We start from the raw sequence: 19,533 nt of genomic DNA on the forward strand, positions 1-19,533 counted from the left end.
ATCGCTTTTCGAACAGGGTCCTGGAACGAATAATGGTCGAGAACTGATGTACCACTGTGTGTATATATATATATATATATATATATATATATATATATATATATATATATATATATATATATATATATATATATATATATATATATATATATATACAGTAAAGTCTCGTTATATCGATATCGGTTATATCGATAGTACCGCTTATTACGATACTATTTCTATGAACGCAAGGAGAAAATTACATGCGCGCAGGGTCGGATAACTGAAGTCTGACTGGTCGTATCGGCCCTATTTATATATCCCTAATGTCCAGCCATATAGATCACAATGTCATCTGCAAACATCATGGTTCAAGGAGATTTCACATCGCAAATGAGATAAAACTGTCAGCCTGTTTTATTTTTCATATTGCAGATCCAAATTAACTCTATATTTTATTTCAATTAAGAAAAATATATTTATAGAGTATAATAAATTAAACACGGCTGTGAGCAATGTTGCCGGTGAACAAACCTCAATTACCGCGAGATTAGAACACGCACCACCAATGACTGGTTACATATAAACATCGCGAGATTTGAGCATCTGTTTAGTGTGGGTATTTTTTTTCCTCTGCCTGCTACTCTCATAACACGTGGGGAAGATTGACTTTGCACTGGGACAAGTTTTTTGGAAATCGAGGTTTACATCGCGTTGGCCTCATCGTGGAGACACCAAGGGTCTCAAAAACTGTAAGTGAAATGGATAATTCACATTGAGACATTTGGGCTCCAATTGGGTTAGCCTCCAAGTTGACTGCATGTTCACTCCGCGTAGCTAGCTCGGTCAGTTCTGCTGAGTGTAAACAAGGCAAGTGTTTTTGTTTGTTGAGTTCTTTTTCGATTTTCTTCGTGTTGCTAGAATTCATTCCTGCATTTTCTTACACTGCAGTGACCTTAGTAAGTTCGTGTCATTGAGCAATTAGCATCACCTTCCGACCCATATTAAACTTGCATCACGGAGTTCGCCGCTGTCCTTGTTGTTTCCACACCATGGGCACATGTTAATCACGGAATGATGACAGTAGCTGATGTGTGGCAATGAAACATGTGTTGTCAATAGCACTGAAACAACAAACTGCTTTCGATTTCGGCAGACCGGTTAGCTAGCCAATGTCAAGGTCCGCGGCCCGTCCGCTCGGGGAACGCTGTCTGGGTCTCCTCAAATTAATATTAGGACATTTTATTGCATTACGTAGTGTTACGGTTGGGTAAATAATACAGTTTTATTGGGCTAACGCCCGGTGAAACGCTGCCCTGAGACACGGTCATTAGAAAGGTTGAAACCACGGTCAGAGTCTATGGGCCGAAAATAAAACACTTTAGTATTTGTACCCGCACTGACATTGGCGCGACGTTATCGTTCATGCGACTGCACGAAATGGATTTTTTTGCAACAAAATTACGACGCTTGGTGAGAAACGCAATGTGTGACAAACACTGCGGCCTCCCAACGAGCCATGCTTTATTCCCAACACCGTCAGTTAGCATTAGGTCACAGCGATCGGCATCGGATTTTCTTAAACCATGGTCACCGTAACATAATTTCTTGATTTGTACGTAAATTAGACCAGTAAAAGGCCAGCAAAAGCGTTTTCCAACGTCGTGGACACCACTCGTTAGCCAAGTACATATTTTCATAATAATAATGATAATACATTTAATTTCCAGGCGCCTTTCAGAATACCCAAGGACAGGTTGCAATTAAAAGAACAATACACTGAAAAATAAAACCATAAATAAATGATAAATAATAAAATAGCTGATTTAACATTTTTTACATTTTGACATTCAGGTAAACTGTCTGAGTTTTGTAATATACGCAGTCAGCCTAATTTTCCCAAACAGTTAAAGATCGTCTTCGCCTGTATTGCTGTGGTGTATTTGAACGCCTGTTAAGGTTGAATCAGAAGAAGAAAGTGTTGGAGGTTTCTTTCATGGTTTGCCCTTTCTTGTTTCATATGAAGGGGAAAGTAATCTCCATTGGTCCATTTTATGCTTTCGGAGGCTAAGTAACTTCTTTAACTACTTGTTAAAAGCCACCAAATAAATGCTAAGGAGGAACAAAACTTGAACCGAGTACGACTATTGGTCAGATTAAACGGCCAACTGGTTTTGCATATGAGGTCAACGGTTTGATGGCAACAGTTAGAGATTATGGTGACTGACTTTCTTCTGTGTCCTTGGCACGAGCAGTATCATTGTAGTACAGAGATGGCCACTGCATGGCTTGCAAGCCGCGTGCGGCTCGTTGGCTGGTTCAACGCGGCTCCCAGACTTTTACATGACAACCGAAACGTCTCGGCGATGGCGATTCCATTCAAAGGACGGTTCTGAATACAAAGAATGAACCACATCTGTTGTTAAAGTGCCATATAAATCAATGTGTATTGTATCATCAGTCGCACTACTTGATTGACATGGAGGGCAGCCAATCAGATGACCGGATCACCGCTCATGCGCAGACTTTGGCGCTAAGATAGTTATCAAATTACCTGTTTTTAAGGCAGGGGTGCCCAATACGGCGATCGCAATCGACAAAGAGGTCGAGGTGGGGGGGGGGAGGAGGGTGCATTTGTGTGTTTATTTCAAAGGACAACCGACGTCTCCGGACAAGTTGTGTCCATAATTAGTAAAATGGCTTCAAATGACTTCTACTGAGCGTATTTAATAAGATTCCACCACATATAGCTATATTTTACATATTAAGACTCGCTCTGAATATTCAGGAAGTCTTGTTTTTGAGTTGACAAGTCTGTACGTGACGTCACTAAAGGACCGCCCCCAGACCGAAAAAAGACACATTGTAGCAGTCCTTCCATCACGTCAATGTATTTTGCTGTACATGTTTGGTCTGAGAACCGTGTTGCACCAAAAAGCCGCCAGAAAAGGGCATCCAAGCTCCATATGAGGAATTTACCAGCGTGTGGAAACTTTCTTTGGGAGTGACCAGGTTGGATAGGATCAGTAATGAGTCCATTAGAGGGACAACTCATATTAGAGGCTTTGCAGAGAAAGTCAGAGAGGCCAGACTGAGATGGTTTGGACATGTCCAGAGGAGAGACAGTGACTATAGTGAGGTTTATGGATGTGGTTAAAGAGGACATGAAGGTAGCTGGTGTGAGAGAAGAGGATGCATAAAACCGGGATAGATGGAGGACATTGATTCGCAGTGGCGACCCTGAAGGGAAAAGCCGAAAGGAAAAGAAGACCAGCCTGTGGAAACGGATGTGGCCACTGGAGGTCGCCATTTTGTGCCTCTTTTTTTTTTGGGTGAGAGATTTCCCCCAATGTTGCCTCAAAATGGCACGTATCATTCTTTAATCGATTGCAAACATGTATGCTTTCCTCTTCAGAACTGTTTGAATCATATTCATAACTGGATGTGTAACAAGAAAGCATATTCTCCGAATCTGAAGCCATTGTTTTGATTCACAAGCAATGCAAGACGTTATGGCGTGACATCACGAAAGGGGGGCGGGACTTTCTGAAAATGCCCAATTCGCAGCTCAATTTTCGGTTGTCCTTTAAGGTTTCATTTTTATTGGTGTTTTGCATTTGAATAAAAATATCATACTGCGTGTTTTGGGTATTTTAGATGCTATAAAACGTTTTTTCTGATGTCAGTTAAAAAACAAAAAAGTGACGTCGATTGTCCTTTAAGGTTTCATTTATGATTGTGATGTTGGTTGTTGTGCACGGTTATGTGAGCGCGTGGGGACCTTTGCAGTTGGCCACCCCCGTGGAGTCATTAAAAATGTGGATTGATTGTTTATTAGAGTTCACATCGCAAATGAGATAAAACTGTCATCCCCAATCCCCACCCTGTTCAGGTGTAGCTGCTCGTGTCCTGTGGAGATGCCTCTAAGGTTTCGTTCGATTGTGCCCTACACACTGCCTGGAGTCCTTGCACTGATCGGCTGGTGGTGGTACATCTCCCGTAAGAAAGAGCGCCACAACGACCCAGATGGAGGTCCAACGAATGGAACCCTTAGATTGCCTCGATCAATGGGTCGCAATGGCATGGTTGAGAAGGACACTGTGTCTACTGCGAATAACAAACAATTCCACCTCACCTGCAGAGAACCAAAGGACACCAGAAAAGATGAGGAGGAGACGGAGGTAAATATCTCCCCAAATCATGTTGCTGATTCAAACACAGCACCCATAATGGGACAGACTCATCAAGAGGAAGCTGTTGACACATGTGGAATGAAACTGACACTTGATAAAACCACAGGCTCAACTCTGTCCTCACATGACCAGGACACAAGTCTCAATGTGTCACCAAAAGATCACAGAGACCTGAAAAAAAGCTCAGTACTTTCATGCGTTTCTGAGGCAGACATCGATCTTAATGGGAAACCAGGGTCTGCTTTGGATATTAAAGAAATTGTCTTTTCCGGCCAGTCCACCAGGATTACCCACTCAACCACTATGTCAGTGTGCCTTGCAAATGCAGAGCGTCCTGAGCCAGAAGGGGAAGTTGCAAAGAACCACATCACCATGGCGATGCAGGATGGTGGTTGTAAACTCATACCCGTTAAAGTGCAGAATGTAGTGTCATCACAGTTTGAGTCTCAAGATATACCCATTTCACTGAAAGATTTTAACCAACACATTCTAACCAGTACACCAAACTCTGTGGTCCTGTCTTCCAAAGCTCAGCCTGCATCATTAACATCACAGGAACTCCAGGTTCACAGCAGTCACGAGGAGGAGCAAGATCTGGAAGTACTAGCAGCTGGACTCATAACCGAGGTCATCTCAGCAGCCACCCAGCAAGTCTTTGGGGGCCCCAGCTGCCCACTTTCTGACGGCGGGCAACAATGTCACCATTCTCAATTGTCAAACTACCAAAAAACAGTCTGCGATGAAACTCAAAACAAAGACCAAGGGACCCCCAATGGGTCTTTTACTGCCATTGGTTTGGAGACTCGCCAGGTTAATGAATCAGTGCAGATAAACACCGCACAAAAGGACCCCGTGCCAAAACGGTGTCACCATGTAGCCGAGAGTGCACCTCTACGAAACAACAAAATAAAAGGCGATGAATGGGCTGCACAGACTGAGGACTCTGCTTGCAGCACCTGCCACTCTGAGGATGGCATCAGCAGTGAGAATCACCAACATAGTCTGATTGACAGCAAAGTGGGTGTCTCTCAGATTACAGACTCGTTAGAAAAAGAAGCAACACAACCCCAATCGTTACTTGAGACACCTGTGGAGGAAATATTGTTTTCTTTGACGGAAGAAAACTCTGTGGCTGCTGTTTGTGGTGTAGAGCTTCTTGATGGAGTGAACCTAAGGAATGGACCTCAGGGGTGTGAAGTGGAGACTGACCACTCTGGAGGTGAGTGATGCATTCACATCACTTTCAATTGATTTGAAATGTGCGGTGGAACCTCTAAAGCACAAGTGTCAAAGTCGAGGCCGAAGGGCTAAATCTGGTCCGCCACATCATTTTTTTCTGCAAAAAGTCAAATTGTCCCATGTAAACTACAATAATTATTGATTTCAGACTTGAAAACTAGTTATTCATTAATTTGTTGTGTGTTCTGTTTGTAATATGTGGAGGAGATAAAACATTCTAATGGTTTCCCCAAATCCATAACGGCCCCTGAATGGAAACCATCATTGCAATGTGGCTCACGACAAAAAAAATTGTTTGACACGGCTGTTGTCAAGCAAAGGATTCAAACTCCATTCCTCGAAGGCCGCTGTCCTGCATGTTTTTTCAGTGTGCGTGTTGCAACACACCTAATTCAAATGTGAGCCTTCAGCAGAGCTTGCTGACGATCTGATCAGTTGAATCAAGTGTAGGGCGACTTGGAAAACATGTAGTACAGCAGCCCCCTTGAGTCTGTCCGCTTGCTCTAAATCATTGCTTTTTAATATTGTTACCGAACACAATCTGTTCATATGCACATCCGCCGAACTCTTTGTGAAAAAAGAATGTGATTCCAGAAGTATTTCTTCAGTTTTATCAGTGCAAGACGAGAGTTACTCAACTTTCTTTTTGTAATCGACATAGCATGCGCTAAAACATTTGTTTTTAAATTATGTAGAAAAAAAAATCACCCGACGTAATATCACGACAGTCACAAGTTGACTACTGAGCAAACTAAATTTCCCGCAGCACTGATTGGACAAGCAATGTAATGTAATCATCTGTAGTCAGTGTTGGCCAAGTGGGCGTGTCATAACTAATTGACATGTTGATTCGGTTGGCTTAGGCTCCATCAAACCCCCGAGACTGGTTCACCTAACCCTTGGGGCTCCATCGAACCCTGGTTAGGAACAATGCCCTAAGCATAAATCTTTTGTGGTGCCTCCCGCGCCATCTGCCAGGAATGAACAATATATTTTACAAAATTACTTCAACTTTAATGTTTCCAAAACTTTCACAAAAACGAGTTGAATATTGGATTGGATTTGCCTTTATTCGTCTCTCAGTGGAGAAAGTTAAATTTTACAGCAGCAAAGTGATGAAAGGAAGGAAAGTAGAAAAACAAAATACATGAGCTGCTGGAAAGGCAGCCACTCTCGCGGAGCCGTCTTGAAGTCAAAAGAACAAAAAAAAACTAAATAACAAATAATATGACATGTCAAAGACGATATGACACATAGCGTCATTCCTTCTTAAGCACTTTCTGTACCCTCTTTGTTACATGAAGCAGTTCCAGATGAAAGAGGAGAGGATCAAAGCATCTTAGTTGTATTAAGTCGGGTCGGGAACCTATGGCTCGCGAGCCATATATGGCGCTTTTGATGATTGCATATGGCTCGCTGATGAAACGAAATATATATTATCGTTTTTTCGCCGTTCATTTCCTGTTGGGGGCTGCAATTGGTGGAAAGCGAAATTTTGATAGGATGACACTGACCTAGTTTGGCGGAGAGCTCAATTTTGATTGGATGATACTTGCCGTCGTGTTGAAACAGGTAAACGGCCCTTTAAATGAGCCCGACGAGTACACTTCAGCTTGAATGCACCGCAGCATTCGCCTTTGAGGAAAGAACATTTTCTGATTCTAATTTGCAATGAAACAATTCCATCGCTGAAACAGCCGAATGTCAGTGACATTTTAACAAGCCCCATGTTAACGTTAGGATCATTATACTTCTGCGAGAAGTAGATTGCAGATAGCAAGTGTGGAAGTTTATGAGCCGTGTGCAGGCTAGCTAGCAGTAACTTCGCCTATGGACCCGATCGTTTGGCTGGATATTTACCAATCACGAGGAACGGAACACCATTCATGTTAACAGTGAGTATTATCACAAAGTTATTTTAAATAATACATTCTGACATTTTGTTGAAAAGTGGCTGAGCGCGTTTGCGTGCGTGTTTGCATATGTGTGTGTGTGCACACGGGTTTGTGCGAGCTTGTCAGGTAATTGAACACCTAAAATACACTGTAAGAAAATAATCTGTTTTAAATTAGATATTAAAGCATCTTTTCACCAGTGGATCAGGGACATCATGGTGGAATGTGCACGTCGACTAGCTAAATGTTGAAAGCAAACGCGCAGCTGTAGCATCCATTGACGAAAAGAGATTGTCTCACATCTCCTGTCCCACATAAATCCGCTTCAATTCCAAGCCGCGACAGTTCCACATCTGCATCGGCGCTCTGCGCTGACGCTCCTATCTTCTTATCGCGGGCTCCTCAAGCCATGCACTCATCCAGCCGCAGACTGTCCAACAGCACCGACCTTTCCGTTGAACAAAGCGGGGCTGTGAAGATGCTGGCCATTACAGGCGCAAAAAAGCACAATGGCCCCTGTGGTGTCCAGCGATGACAGTCGAATGGCACCGACAATCCTCCCATTCAAAAACTGTACTGGCATATTCATGCTGCCGAAAACCGCTCGGCACAGTCTCCTCCTTGATGAATGTCGTGGCCAAAAATGCTGAAAAACAATCGTATCCATTCCCCACGACGCACAACAGCACAAGGTGACAAAACAAGACAAAAAGAACAACAAAAAAACAAGGCTCATGAGAGCACCTGCTGACGACTGCCTACTCTGGCGCCATCTTGGACTCCTTTATTATTTTTATTTACATTAAGTCTTTATAAAGCACCACAAATGACAACATATACTCGAAGAATAACAATAAAAACAAATGCCACTCCTATTAAGAAATAAACATGATTGCTAATCACTTGACCTTGAGTTCCTCCTTGAATGTATTATTCATGTATGAAATTAACATTGCAATTCTCAGGTTATTTAATTATATTTCATGTTGTTAACTGGGTCATTTATTTTTATTTTTTTTAACCGCGAAAAGCAGTGATGAGTGTAATTGTTTATAATTGTCTAGGATCTGATGTGAACAGTATGGACTCCATAGACAGTGGCTGCACCATGGGCGGTAGAGAAAGTCATAGTGACCATGCTTCCTCTTCAAACTCTGATTTTATCATCTGGGAGATTGAAGTGCCAAAGGTGAGGGAGGCATTCCAAGTCTTAACCATCTGCATCACCTTCGTGTCAATTTCACCACATTTTAGTGCGGAATCAGTTTAAGATCTCCCCAGCTTGTCACAAATATTCATTTAAAAATAAGGGCACACTCACAGCGGACAATGTGTGCTGTGCTTGGAACCACTAACACCTGAAAGTGTGTTTTCTTTTTTTCCCTTCTCCCCACTCCTAGTACTCAATATGAACAGTTTATTTAGTGACCCTGTCTGTTCGTAAACCCCATTATTTTTTCCACCGAAACAAAATGAATCCCTTCCAGCTCGGCAAAATTTGCAGTCGATGGATTTTGCCCATATATGGTGGAAGGAAATTCACAGTACTTCAGTGGGAATGCTTATCAATGACATGCAGTTTAGTCGCTCTGAATTTTACAGCTTTTCAAGGGTAAACTGTAAGGATCAACAAAATGTAATAAAAGATGAATTAAAAATAAATTAATATTTCCTTGCACTTACAGCTTTTTTTGCATTTAAAGGACAACCAACGCCTGCGGACAAGTTGTGTCCATAATTTGTAAAATCACTTCAAATGACTTCTACTGGGCGTATTTTACGAAGATTCCACCGCATATAGCTATATTTTACGGTTTAAGACTCGCGCTGAATATTCAGGATGTCTTGTTTTCGAGTTGATGACGATCCCCTACGTGCCGTCACATTTTGAACACCCCTGACCGACAAAGCGACACGCAATGCATTTTGCGGTCTGAAAACTTCGTGTTGATCCATGTTGATAGCGAAATTACAAGGAAAACACATAAATAACGTGATGGTGAATCGTTGTGTGTTGCACCAAGACTACTATTTGATATTTGCGGACACAAATTCCCTTGTAGACAAATCAGCCCATTTCCAACGGAGCTTGGGCGCCGTCTTTTGCATTTTCTGGGACACGACATTGCTGTCAGTGACGGCTCGAATTGATATGGGAAGACTCCTTGAATCGATTGCAAACATTTATGCTTTCCTCTTCAGAACTATTTGAATCATATTCATAAGTGGACGAGTAACAAGAAAGCATCTTCTCCCAATCTGAACTCCGTGAGCCCATTGTTTTGTTTCTTGAGCAAGGCAAGACGACTTGGCGTGACGTCACGAACTGAAAATCTCTAGTTTCGAGCTGATTTGTAGCAGATTTCGACACCAAGTCATTTTTATTGGTGTTTTGCCTTTGACTAAAAATATCAGCCTGCGTGTTTTGGGTATTTTAGATGCTATAAAACGTTTTTCTAATGTCAGTTAGGAAACAAAAAAATGGTGTCGGTTGTCCTTTAAAGATTCTCATTTTTCATTGACTAGTAGTTGGTTGCATATGCAGATTTTGTGCATGTTGTTAACTACATTAGTTTGTGTTAGTGTTGTTTTTGTTTAAGAGACACATTTTAATTTCATGTGTGATTTTTGCATGCAAGTCGACTTCAATAATTAATTGAAGTCGACTTACAGCATTCATTGGATGTCTCTTTGTTAAAGCTGCATGTAGGGCGATTAATTGGGAGGCAAGGAAGATATGTGAGTTTTCTGAAGAAGACCTCTGGTGCGAAGATTCACATCGCAACCCAGCCTTACACACAGGAGTTCCAAATCTGTCACATAGAGGGTAAGAATCTTGTTTTCAAAAGGAACCTGACTTTTGACTAAATCTGGTTCACAAGTGCTTAAAAAATATGTTGAACCTCATGTTTGACGTCTTCTCAGGTATGCAACAGCAAGTTGACAAAGCTCTATCCCTAATTGGGAACAAGTTTAAAGACTTGGATTTGACCAATCTTTATGCGCCTCTGAAATTGCCATCACTCCCCATGACGTCATGGGTAAGGTTCACTCTTTGCCTCGTAGAGACAGTACCTGTTATTGGATTATCTCCTTCACAGTCTTGGTGAATGTGAATGGCACGGCAAGCTGAAGAATTTTAAAAGGAAATTCAAAATCTACAGTGTACTTAGGGTGGTCAGAAATAAAAATATAGAGTGCTACCTTTATTTATGAAAATGGCTTGGTTCTGGAAGAAATTTCTTAATTAGAACATTTTACAAGTAGACACACACTTTCTATGTAAATGCCCTGATCCGTTCCAATCCCCCCTAAATTCATTTCTTTACTCATGCACTCTATTCAGTTGCTGATGGTGTCATTTGAAAGGGGAATTTGGCATCATTTACCTTTTAGCCACTGCTCCAAGTATCAGATTCGTCATTTTCAGCGCAGCTGGTTTTACTTACAAGTGTTTGCCAATATTGTGCGATTTGCCCTGCTTTGCGATCAAATAAGCAACGCCGTACGATGATGTGGGCATCGGTTTCTTGATGGGTACAAATCTAAGAGCAGGCAGGGTGGCCTTTTTGTCAAATATGGCTCTCTTCACCTTGAATTCAGCAAGTGTTGTGTTCTCCATGCAGCTTCAAGAAGTGTTCCTTCAGTTTTGCAGGTGCGAAACTGGAGTTGCTCAACGTGGCAGTGCAAATCATGCAGATGGGACGCTGACTCCCATGATGTTCAGCGATCCATGTTTTACATATTTGTCCAACCAGTTTATTTTTTTGCCTGACATACTCCCCTGCAAATATTTCAATCCATGCGAAATGTAACTCACCCATGTAGCTGTAATGTACAGCCCTATTCAAGCGATCTGATAGAGGTCTCACTGCTGCATAAACTAACGACATTAAAGCGGACCGATGGAAAATCTCAGAGCAGGCTGCTTTCAAGGACTGTGCCCACTAACTGCAGACTAGAGTGAGGAGTAGTTGTGTTAAGGCTCCCTGTTGTCTAATTTGTAACGGATCCTTTTATTACAGACAGTGGCATATATGTCACTGTAATAAAAGAATCTGTTACAAATTAGACTGAGGAGTGGACTTCTGCGGCAGAGGATCCACCGTACCCCTAGGGTTCGATTGAACCCAGTTTAAGAACCACTGAGAAGAGAAAGTCAGAGAGGCCAGATTGAGATGCTTTGGACATGAGGTCCTGAGGGGAGGGAGTGAATATATTGGTACAAGGATGCTGAGCCTTGAACTGCCAGGAAGGAGAATGGAAGGAAGGCCTAAGAGGAGGTTTATGGATGTGGAGGACATGAAGGTAGCTGGTATGAGAGAAGGGATTCACAAAACAGGGTTAGATGGAGGACACTGATTCACTATGGCCACCCCTGAAGGGAAAATCCTAAAGGAAAAGAAGACATGTTTTGCAAAAAAGCGAATATAATAATTTGCAAAGCACCGTGGGCAGCATATTATGTTGATAAAGCAGAATAGAGGTATGCTTCATTTTCTCATCCATCCATCCATCCATCTTCTAATCCTTTTGTCCTTACCAGGGTCGCAGGCCGCTTCATTTAGTATGACAAAATTGGATATTACATTTTCTTTGACTATACTATGACGTTTTTTTTGATTGAAAGTATAACTGGAAATCCATGTGAGATTCAGTGGTTACATGGTTAACGAACAGCAGTCTGTGACTGATAGTTATGTTGAATTTGCTGCTTCCCTAATCAAATCTGAATTGACCTAGACATTTAATCTTAGTATGAACTTGTAATAATAATGTACTATATTGCAGATCCGGATTTCAATTCTTGTTAAAACTTAAAGCCATGGCCAGCCACCTAGTCTGTAGTCCCTAGATTTTTGTTCTTGGCATAGGTGTGCTCTATGATTTGGATTTTTCATTTAACACTTTGTCATTTGTCATTTAGCTTCTCCTGCCCAGTGGTGTGACAGTTGAAGTGATCGTGGTGAATATTGTATCTGCCGGACACGTCTTTGTCCAGCAGCACACTCATCCTACTTATCACGCCCTGAGAAGCCTTGACCAGCAGATGTTCTTGTGCTACTCCCAGCCAGGCACGCCCACCCTGCCTTTCCCAGCAGAAGGTAACCATACCTTCAAGTATGTGTCTGGTCCACAGTCTGTAACGCGCCTCGCAGACTGAGTGAAGTCAAAATATAACATTGCGGTACTTTTGTTTTGAAATTGTATTTTGATGTACACAATTGTGGACAAGACAAACAAGCAACTTCTTGAGTGTTGCCAATTATGCGACATTGTCGCTACTATACATTTTATAACTTTTCCAACCCATCTGTTAATTTTTTTTTTCAAAAAAGAAATTAACATACCGTATTTTCACAACTATCGGGCGCACGTAATTCTTACAATTTCTTCAAAATAGATGATGCGCCTAATAAGTCTTATCTTTGCACAGAGTTCCAAAATCTGTGAATATTACCGCGTGACATTAATTACTGCTCTGTTTCACTATCTGATGTGATGTCGACATGTTTATAATAAAATGTCAACATTTGTTGACATGTTATTTTTTTCTGTTTGCGTGCTTGATGTAAATCTCTCAGACTGACCTGAGATGACATGCAAGAACAAAAAATACAAATACACTGAATTAAATGTTCCTTGTAGGGCCATTTGGTTTGCAGCACGTTACAAAGGCAATCATTCAGAATCATAAGAATACAAATGCATCAAGTATAGTAAAGTTACAGTCAACTCAGATTTATTTATTTTTTTAAGGGGCATTGGGAATTTAGAGCTAATGTATATCGATTAAATCTCATCCTATGTATCTGTGTCACCAGGATCCAATAGCTAAATTGTGGGGCAGATATATCGATCAAGTACATGTGTCTTTACACCCCTCGTAAATGTGCTTTCACTTGGACATCCCGCACTTTTCTCTCGCAAAGGCACTCGGAGCACTTCAACACCAGGATTGTTATATGCATTCTAATAGCACAGCACCGGAAGCAATGGTGGTTCACTATCTCACTCCAGCATATGGACATTGCCGCAAGCACCGGGATCGAATCCACAACTTCTTAGTTGGGTCACGACCCCTCTTAGTCCTCAGCCAACCAAGCATGTCCTCAAGCGCCACTGTCTTGCGTGTTTGCCTTCCTACTTCAACACACCTGATTCAAATGATCAACTCATCAACAACCTCTTAAAAAGACTGATGAACTATTCTGATCACCTGACTCAGGTGTGTTTAAGTTGGGAGACATATAAACCGTGGTGGCCGTCGAGGATCTTGTTTGGATACGCCCTGACCTGAGCCACACTTCTCCCAATGTATGTGCTTTTGCACATAATAATACATGGTCTTTATGTCTTCGTCTTCTAGTTGGTGTGATATGCGCTGCTCCGGCAGTGGAAGGAGCATGGTGGAGAGCTCAAGTCATCACCTTCTATAAAGAATCAAATGAAGTTGAAATAAGATATGTTGATTATGGAGGCTATGACAGAGTCAAGATTGACTCATTACGGCAAATAAGGTATGGCTATATGAAAGAGGTATTCTTTAAGGTCCCATTTCAACATTCATCTTCCGGACCGCTTAATCTTCACGAGGATCGCGCTGCCTGTTGGGCACACACAAACAAATAAGCAGTCACACAATCACGCTTACATAAATTTTTGAGTGTTCACTTTGCCTGCCAAGCATGTTTTTGGAATGTGGGAGGAAACCAAATGTAATATATTGGATTGGGTTTGCCTTTATTAGTCTCGCAGTGGAGAAATTTACATTTCACAGCAGCAAAGTTATGAAAGTAGAAAACAAAATACAGTAAAGTCTCGTTATATCGATATCGGATATATCGATAGTCCCGGTTATATCGATACTATTTCTATGCACGCACGGAGAAAATTACATGCAAACAGGGTTGGATATATAGATAGTCCCGGTTATATCGATATTTTTTCGGACTCCCTTGAATATCGATATAACGAGACTTTGCTGGAATGGCAGCTGCTGGAATGGTAGCCACTCTCGCGGCCCTGTCTTGAACTTAAAAGAACAAAAACATAAATACAATTAGTGTGAAAGGTTAAGTGCTTCAGTGGCTAAATGCGTGGTTGGTAGATTAGAATTGTGTTTTGACTGTGTTGGCGCGGGAATCCTGGTGGTTAAAATAAATACCGTATTTTCCGGTATATAAAGCGCACCAAAAAACCTTCATTTACTTCTAAAGATGACCCAGGGTATCTGGTATCGCAACTAGTGTCAGCAGCCACCGACCGACTCAATTTCCCACTCTTGAAGTAGTGCGTGACCCCAGCCTCTACTGTAGTTTCTTAGAATGGGGGATGCCCTATACAGTGATACCTCAGCTTATTTATGAACTTAATTGGTTCCCAGAAAGTGTAAGGTGAAAAGTTCATCTTCCAAACATTTATTTCCCATAAGAAACCATTAACAAGAGAATAAACCGTTCCCAGGTCCCCATAAAACACATTTTTTTTACTAAATAAGCCTTAAAACTACATAAAATATACCTTATTTTACATACAATAAATGTGCTTTTGTATTGTAATTACAGAAATAAACTACTTTGGGTATCTTAGATGCTATCAAACGTTTTATTGATGTCAGTTAAGAAACAAAAAAGTGATGTCGGTTGTCCTTTAAGCCAACAAGGTAACATTTGCATTCATCTGCGTGACTTTGAGAGTATGAAAACAAGATGGCTGTGGTTAAAAATTGCAATTAGCCTCGTTCGTTTCAGCTATTCTGATCGCCCAAGACCCAAAACACGCATGCTGATATTTTTAGTCAAATGCAAAACACCAATAAAAATGATTTAAAGTGTGCTAAAACTGCAACAAATTGAGCTGTGAATAGGGAGTTTTCAGAAAGTCCCGCCCCCAGTATGTGACGTCACGCCAAGACGTCTTGCCTTGCTCGAGAATCAAAACAATGGCTTCAGATTCGGAGAAGATGCTTTCTTCTTACTCATCTAGTTATGAATATGATTCAAATAGTTCTGAAGAGGAAAGCATAAATGTTTGCAATCGATTAAAGAATTCATTCCGTGTCATTTTGAGGCAAACGGGCAGGGGGGAATGTCGCACCCAAAAATGGCGACCAGCTCCCGTGAGGAATGAATCAGCCCGTTTCCACACGCTGGTAAATTCCTCATATGGATCTTGGATGCCCTCTGCTGGCGGCTTTTGGATGTAACATCAAGGTTTTCAGATAAACAGTACAGCAAAATACATTGATGTGATGAAGGACTGCTACAATGTGTCTTTTTGTCGGTCGGGGGGGGTCCTTTCATGACGTCACGTACGGACTCGTCACCAACTCAAAAACAGGACTTCCTGAATGTTCAGCGTGAGTCTTAAAACGTAAAATATAGCTATATGCAATGGAATCTTTTTAAAATACACTCAGTAGAAGTCATTTGAAGCCATTTTACAAATTATGGACACAACTTGTCCGGAGACGTCGGTTGTCCTTTCAGTAAAATACAAGAAACGTCAATGTTATTTGAGATTTTGTTTGTGTCGTATAACATGGAGACATGGGCCTAAAATTGGAATGGGTTGCTTGAGTAATGACATAATCCATAAATTTTACTTGTACACTATTCCTGTATTGTTATTGACCTGTATTGGGAAGTTGTCAATTGATGTCCCATCTACAGCTCTAGACATTGTACAGTGTCAAGGGCCTGCAATATCGTAGCAAAACCCTTTCTTGTGTGCATAATGTCGACAGACAATTATGTTTCCTATGATACTGTTCAACAGCTTGGTGCCCTTTTCTTTTTTAGGTCTGATTTTGTAACATTACCGTTTCAAGGAGCTGAAGTATTGCTTGACAACATCGCTCCCCTCCCAGGTATGCTGCGTTGACACACAAAAAAAAAGCATCAATAACACTAAAGTGCATCCACGCTGAACTTGGAAGTCAAGTTCACTTTTCAAAGCTCTGAGAATAGTTTATTCTGTATTTTGAACCAATGATGTTAGTTTTGTTGCCAATGTCTTTGCTGTCCGAATGTATCAGGAGAGGACCATTTTTCATCAGAGGCCACATCAATGTTAGAAGAGATGACAAGAGGAGTTGCATTGCTTGCCCAAGTAAGCCTTTGTCACTCAACTCCTCGGGACTGTTGGTTGACCGTCACTCACAGGCAACATGGTTGTCTTTTGTTTTATAGGTCTCGAATTATGATAACAATACAGGCCTCCCACTGGTTCATCTGTGGAATATAGTTGGAGAAGAGGTAAGACGCTAAAATGTGATTCTTTTGTTACCTAATTGCAAGTATGCATCTGCAGGGATGCACCTGGGCCGCGCTATTCACCCCATAAACTGTGTACACGTGTAATAAAGGTCACATATTTTGCCAGTTTTTAAATAAACATGCATCCCTCTCTCGATCTCTATCTATCTCTCCCTCTGAACTAATAAGCTCCAAATTAATGACTAACTCTGGACACTCTCGCTGCAATCTTGTGCTATGGTACAAGGTAACATCCCTCAATTCATTTTCTGAACTGCTTCATCCCCACAAGTCCAGTCTCAGTCCTATTAAAAGATCAAATCTTGATACAATTGTGTTGCTTTTCCACACATAATATCCTGGCTAAGACTGTGTGTCTGCCCTGCGACATGTTTGTCATTTCTGAAAACAAGCAAAAGTTTCTTCACTTTCTCTACTATTTGTGGCCTTTGTTTGCGAAACACACGAACGAGCTCCTGTAGCTTCATCAGTGACTTTAAGATGGTTTTACTTTTTTAGGATGTTGCTCATGGTCGATTTCAGCATATTTTCTAAGCACTAATTGGTCTCTTATTTCAGGTTATTTCAATAAACCGCACGCTGGCAGAGAGGGGCTTTGGTGTCTGGGTGGATGGATTCTGAGTCATCACCAGTTCGACACATCATTTGAACGATGTATTTTTGTTTGTTTTGTTTCAGTTTTTTTTTCTTTCCTGTTCTTTTCCTTTAAAAAGACATTAAAATAATTTTCAGGCATAGTCTTCAGGAACTGCTTCAAAATAAGACAAACCTTTTCTGGTTCTCATGCCCGACAGAGATCCTCAAAAGAGAAAACTTGTACATGGAAATAAAAAGGGTCTCTTGTAATTTAAATAAAGATTTAACCAATATATTTTTCCTTTGCCGATCTGAACTTTTGCACGGGGCTTTTGGCCATTCTCTTTTGAAAAATCATCGTATTTTGTGATGAGTTACATGTCAGACTGCGTAGACACGTGTCAAGGGTAAACACCAAATCAGTGACAGCTGTAGGTCAGTACAATTTCAAAGTGTATTGCATTATTGTTACTTGTCTGGTCTAACTGTAAGACTAGTAATGTGCAATGCTGAGTCGATGGTGAGCACTAAAAGCATAAAAATGGTCACCTGACTTGGATACAACTGTGTCTCACCTTGGGATAAAGCACATGCTGGTTGCCCGACTACTTGTTTATGATGACAATGTGCTGTTCTCTATGGATTTTAACTCGAGGTTTTCTGCAGACTATCAGAGGCCTTTTGACTCAAATAATGCTTGGCCACACCTTCGAAATTTTGTCACAGCTCCACCAAAACAAAGAACGCTATATTCTTTAAAAAAGGGTAAGGTTAAATTTCTAAATATTTTCTAAGAGCATGGAGGAAATCAATATGGCAAAATGAATGTGTAAAAGGATCTAAGGGGAAAGAAACAAAGGCCTGAGACATACTACTTTTTTATATTGTCTGCTTCATTAACATTGGAAATTGTACGAAGCACCATTTAAATATAGAAGCAGATTGGAAAACCACCAGTGTCATCCAGTGTGGCTTTGTAACTTTTAAAAAGTGGCATGGTAAAAATCACAAGTCAAACGTTATAGATACTGTAAGTCAAACAAGTATGTCTGGGCTACACTAAAAATGACCTTTAGTGACCTGTATCATCTGGATACAAAAATATTCCCTGGTTAATGGTGACGGGGAGTTAATTGGATAGAAAAGCTGATTTCCACACTCCAAGGGCCCTGAGAAATATGTATTCAGACCATTTTTGTTTGTGTAAATTCATACCAAAATGTTTGTATTTAAACGGGGTTTCCACACTATAAATGTGCACCGAAATTAGACTTCATCTTTTTTGTAGGCACATTATGAGACGATGAAGGCAAAAGACAATGCCTACATAATGAGTGCAAAACCAAGGTGGTGAATCTCTCTACTCTCGTTTGTACACAACTGCTATGTTTGTGTGGAAACTTGGCAAAACAACACATTTACAGGAAACCGTCCTTGTGTATCTGCATCCCCTTTTATGTATCTAGTAACTACTGTAGATCAATGGTCCCCAACCTATTTTGCGCGACAGAACCGTTTCAAACAACTGGCTTTTTTTTCCGGACCGACAATCATTCAGTTTGCCGTGAGTGGTTGGTTGTGCATAATGAAACAATGACACCGTTGATTGCAGCTTTGACCCGATGACAGATGCAAAGCTATTTGTTTGCTGGTACATCAGCAATCTGTGCAAACTTATCATGCAGTATCATTCTTTCCACTTCATCACTTGTGTGCTATTTGTTGAAATTATTCAGCAGTCTTTTTGGTTGCTTTTGAGGACCGACAATGGCTTCATTTACTTTTCATCTCTCCACTTTACATAGAGAAGGAAAAGCAGGACTCTGGCTCCTCTCCCACACATTTCTGCAGTGTCCTGATATTCACTTGATTATACTCACAGCTGGTCACCAGAAGATGTGTCAGTTTTTGGTCTTCAAGCCTGTTTTATTAGATTAGATGAGCCTTTATTTGTCTCATAGTGAAGAAATGTACATTTCACAACAGCAAAAATGAAAATACATGAGCTGCTGTAAAGGTGTGGCGTCACCGGTGCGTACCGCGTTTTTGATGTATTTCAAGCCCTTTGATTTCCATATTGTGCGTCTCAGGCTGACGCATGTCACACGCTTGAAAATGGTATAAAAGTAGCCGTCGCGGGACAATCAGACTCAAAGAGACTAACGCCGGGCGTCTGACGGACATCACAGCACGACTTGCTCGACTCCACGCCACGATCAAGCTCTGCACGTCACCTGCCTGGGAGATCTGACAACGAACCTACTTACAAATAAAGAGAAACATCAAACTCTTTAAAGGCAGCCACTCTTGCGGCGCCATCTTGAAGTAAAAAAAAATATATATATATATATATATATATATATATATATA

At 41.1% G+C, this 19,533-nt stretch overlaps 1 protein-coding gene across 1 annotated transcript; it reads left to right on the top strand.

Annotated features, from left to right (window-relative positions):
• The first annotated feature begins 577 nt into the window (after positions 1 to 577).
• Positions 578 to 17,709, top strand: akap1b (A-kinase anchoring protein 1b). Its single transcript, XM_089013925.1, has 11 exons — positions 578 to 731; positions 3,872 to 5,391; positions 8,371 to 8,495; positions 10,007 to 10,133; positions 10,232 to 10,347; positions 12,234 to 12,411; positions 13,677 to 13,827; positions 16,111 to 16,178; positions 16,347 to 16,420; positions 16,501 to 16,566; positions 17,146 to 17,709. The coding sequence occupies exons 2-11, from the start codon at positions 3,897 to 3,899 to the stop codon at positions 17,206 to 17,208; spliced, it is 2,463 nt and encodes an 820-aa protein (XP_088870051.1). The 5' UTR covers positions 578 to 731; positions 3,872 to 3,896; the 3' UTR covers positions 17,209 to 17,709.
• Positions 17,710 to 19,533: the final 1,824 nt, after the last annotated feature.

This window comes from Hippocampus bargibanti, linkage group LG14 (genome assembly GCF_051943395.1).
Source record: "Hippocampus bargibanti isolate YZ-2025 linkage group LG14, ASM5194339v1, whole genome shotgun sequence".
Taxonomy (NCBI): Eukaryota; Metazoa; Chordata; class Actinopteri; order Syngnathiformes; family Syngnathidae; genus Hippocampus; species Hippocampus bargibanti.

Coding starts and splice junctions, on each gene's coding strand:
- akap1b (XM_089013925.1), top strand. CDS start 3,897: ATGCCTCTAAGGTTTCGTTCGATTGTGCCCTACACACTGCCTGGAGTC. Junction 8,496..10,006: donor GGGAGATTGAAGTGCCAAAG/GTGAGGGAGGCA, acceptor TCTTTGTTAAAG/CTGCATGTAGGGCGATTAAT. Junction 13,828..16,110: donor GACTCATTACGGCAAATAAG/GTATGGCTATAT, acceptor TTTCTTTTTTAG/GTCTGATTTTGTAACATTAC.